Source organism: Dasypus novemcinctus, chromosome 10 (assembly GCF_030445035.2).
Source record: "Dasypus novemcinctus isolate mDasNov1 chromosome 10, mDasNov1.1.hap2, whole genome shotgun sequence".
In the NCBI taxonomy this organism is placed as follows: domain Eukaryota; kingdom Metazoa; phylum Chordata; class Mammalia; order Cingulata; family Dasypodidae; genus Dasypus; species Dasypus novemcinctus.
This window is the reverse complement of record NC_080682.1, coordinates 100,723,666-100,725,774: the sequence shown is the minus strand read 5'-3', so window position 1 is coordinate 100,725,774 and position 2,109 is coordinate 100,723,666. Positions and strand designations below refer to the sequence as shown.

At 42.5% G+C, this 2,109-nt stretch overlaps 1 protein-coding gene across 1 annotated transcript; it reads left to right on the top strand.

The window, feature by feature from the left end:
* Positions 1 to 533: 533 nt before the first annotated feature.
* LOC101414971 (olfactory receptor 52K1) lies at positions 534 to 1,478 on the top strand. The gene has a single exon (XM_004476944.2). It carries the CDS (start codon positions 534 to 536, stop codon positions 1,476 to 1,478), a length of 945 nt encoding a protein of 314 aa, XP_004477001.2.
* The last annotated feature ends 631 nt before the right edge of the window (positions 1,479 to 2,109 follow it).

Below are 2,109 nucleotides of genomic sequence, written 5' to 3'. Positions count from 1 at the left end.
AAAATATAGAGATTGTGTGATTAACTGAGATAGTGGAAATTGCAGTACTTATATATCTTATAAACCCACCTAAGCCTGAGATTTCAGGACAGAAAATTGCCTTTTATGTTAAGAAGTTTGATTTGGTTGGCAGGTTGGGTGGTGCCAATGCAGGTAGTAAAGAAATGGATTACAGTAATCTTATTTTTCCTTTTTTTTAAATCAAGGTAATCCTCCTATTACCAAGAATACAGAGAACACTATTGCCTCTCCATTCCTTAATAAAGCTGTCTTGTGATACCAGTTCCATTGATATTTATTATTCTATCTATTCAATCAGGCAAAGTTTCTTAAGAGCAGGAAACATGGATTATGCTTCTTCATATCTATTAGGATTACTGCTTTATTTTGTTCAAAGTTTAGGAATAGGAAAACTAGCAAATTCTTCCAGGTGGGGTATCAGAGCTTTGAGTCTACAATCCTATATACCTTAGAGGGTATAAATAGAAGTGAGGGGGCCCTGTGAAAATCGATGAGAAGAATTTCCAGGAGCTATGACAATCTCCAATACCACCTCAACCCATCCACCTGCCTTCTTCTTAGTAGGAATTCCAGGCCTGGAGCACCTGCACATCTGGATCTCTATCCCTTTCTGCTTTGCCTATACACTGGCCTTGTTGGGCAATTGCAGCCTCCTTTACATCATCCGGGCTGATACAGCACTCCATGAGCCCGTGTACCTCTTCCTGGCCATGTTGGCAGCCATCGATCTGATCCTCTCTTCTACAACACTGCCCAAAATGCTTGCCATATTCTGGTTCAGGGATCGAGAAATCAACTTCTATGCCTGCCTGGTCCAGATGTTCTTTCTCCACTCCTTCTCTATCATGGAGTCAGCGGTTCTGCTGGCCATGGCCTTTGACCGCTACGTAGCCATCTGCAAGCCACTGCACTACACCACAGTGCTGACTGGGCCCTTTATCACTAAGATTGGCATGGCTGCTGTGTTCCGGGCTGTGACACTCATGACTCCGCTCCCCTTTCTCCTCAGACGCTTCCACTATTGTCGGGGCCCAACAATTGCTCATTGCTATTGTGAGCACATGGCTGTAGTAAGGCTTGTCTGTGGAGACACACGTTTCAACAATATCTATGGCATTGCTGTGGCCATGTTTATTGTGGTGTTGGACTTGCTCTTCGTTAGCCTATCTTATGTCTTTATTCTTCGAGCAGTTCTACAACTTGCCTCTCACGAAGCACGCTACAAGGCATTCGGGACATGCGTATCCCACATTGGTGCCATCTTGTCTACCTATACACCAGTGGTCATCTCCTCAGTCATGCACCGTATGGTCCGCCGGGCTGCCCCCCATGTCCACATACTCCTTGCTATCTTCTATCTGCTTTTCCCACCCATGGTCAACCCCATCATCTATGGTGTCAAGACCAAGCAGATTCGTGATCATGTGCTCAGTCTATTCCAGAAAAAGAATGTGTAGATGCATACTTTTTTCTTACCCCTCTCCCCAGTACTGAGTGGAATCTGGGTTAGGGTGGAGTGGAAATACTAATGGAGGAAAATTGCAGTCTCCCTGTTTGGCAATTTTTCAGTATGACAAGGAAAATGTAGTTCTATTCCTCACAAAGTCACCAGTTACAATAGGCCAGATGTAAAACTATCCTCTGGACCAATGGCTGAGGTTTGACCTCCCCATTCTCATAGACTTCTCACATGGTTAAAGACAATATAAAGAACCTTCCAAAATCATACGCTACAGGTAGACATTATCATACTTGAAAAAACAGTGGGACTATTGATTGAGCTTAAATTTTGGTGAACTCTTCATCATGATGTGAGTAACTGAATTTCAAACCCAAATGCCAGCACCCCATCTAATAATGAAGTTACCCATATTTTATTCTGATAAATTTTTCTAATTTTTCCTGATAAATACATTTTCTTTTTATGATAAAAGAAAAATAAAGCTTCTGCTGGAACACATCCACTGTTTATTAGCCCTACTACCTCCCAAGGCTATTGGCTGTACACTTGGACAGTTTCACATATTGGGATACTTATTCCTTCCATTAACTCTGTTCCTAATTTCTTCAGCTTCCTTCCTGACTGCT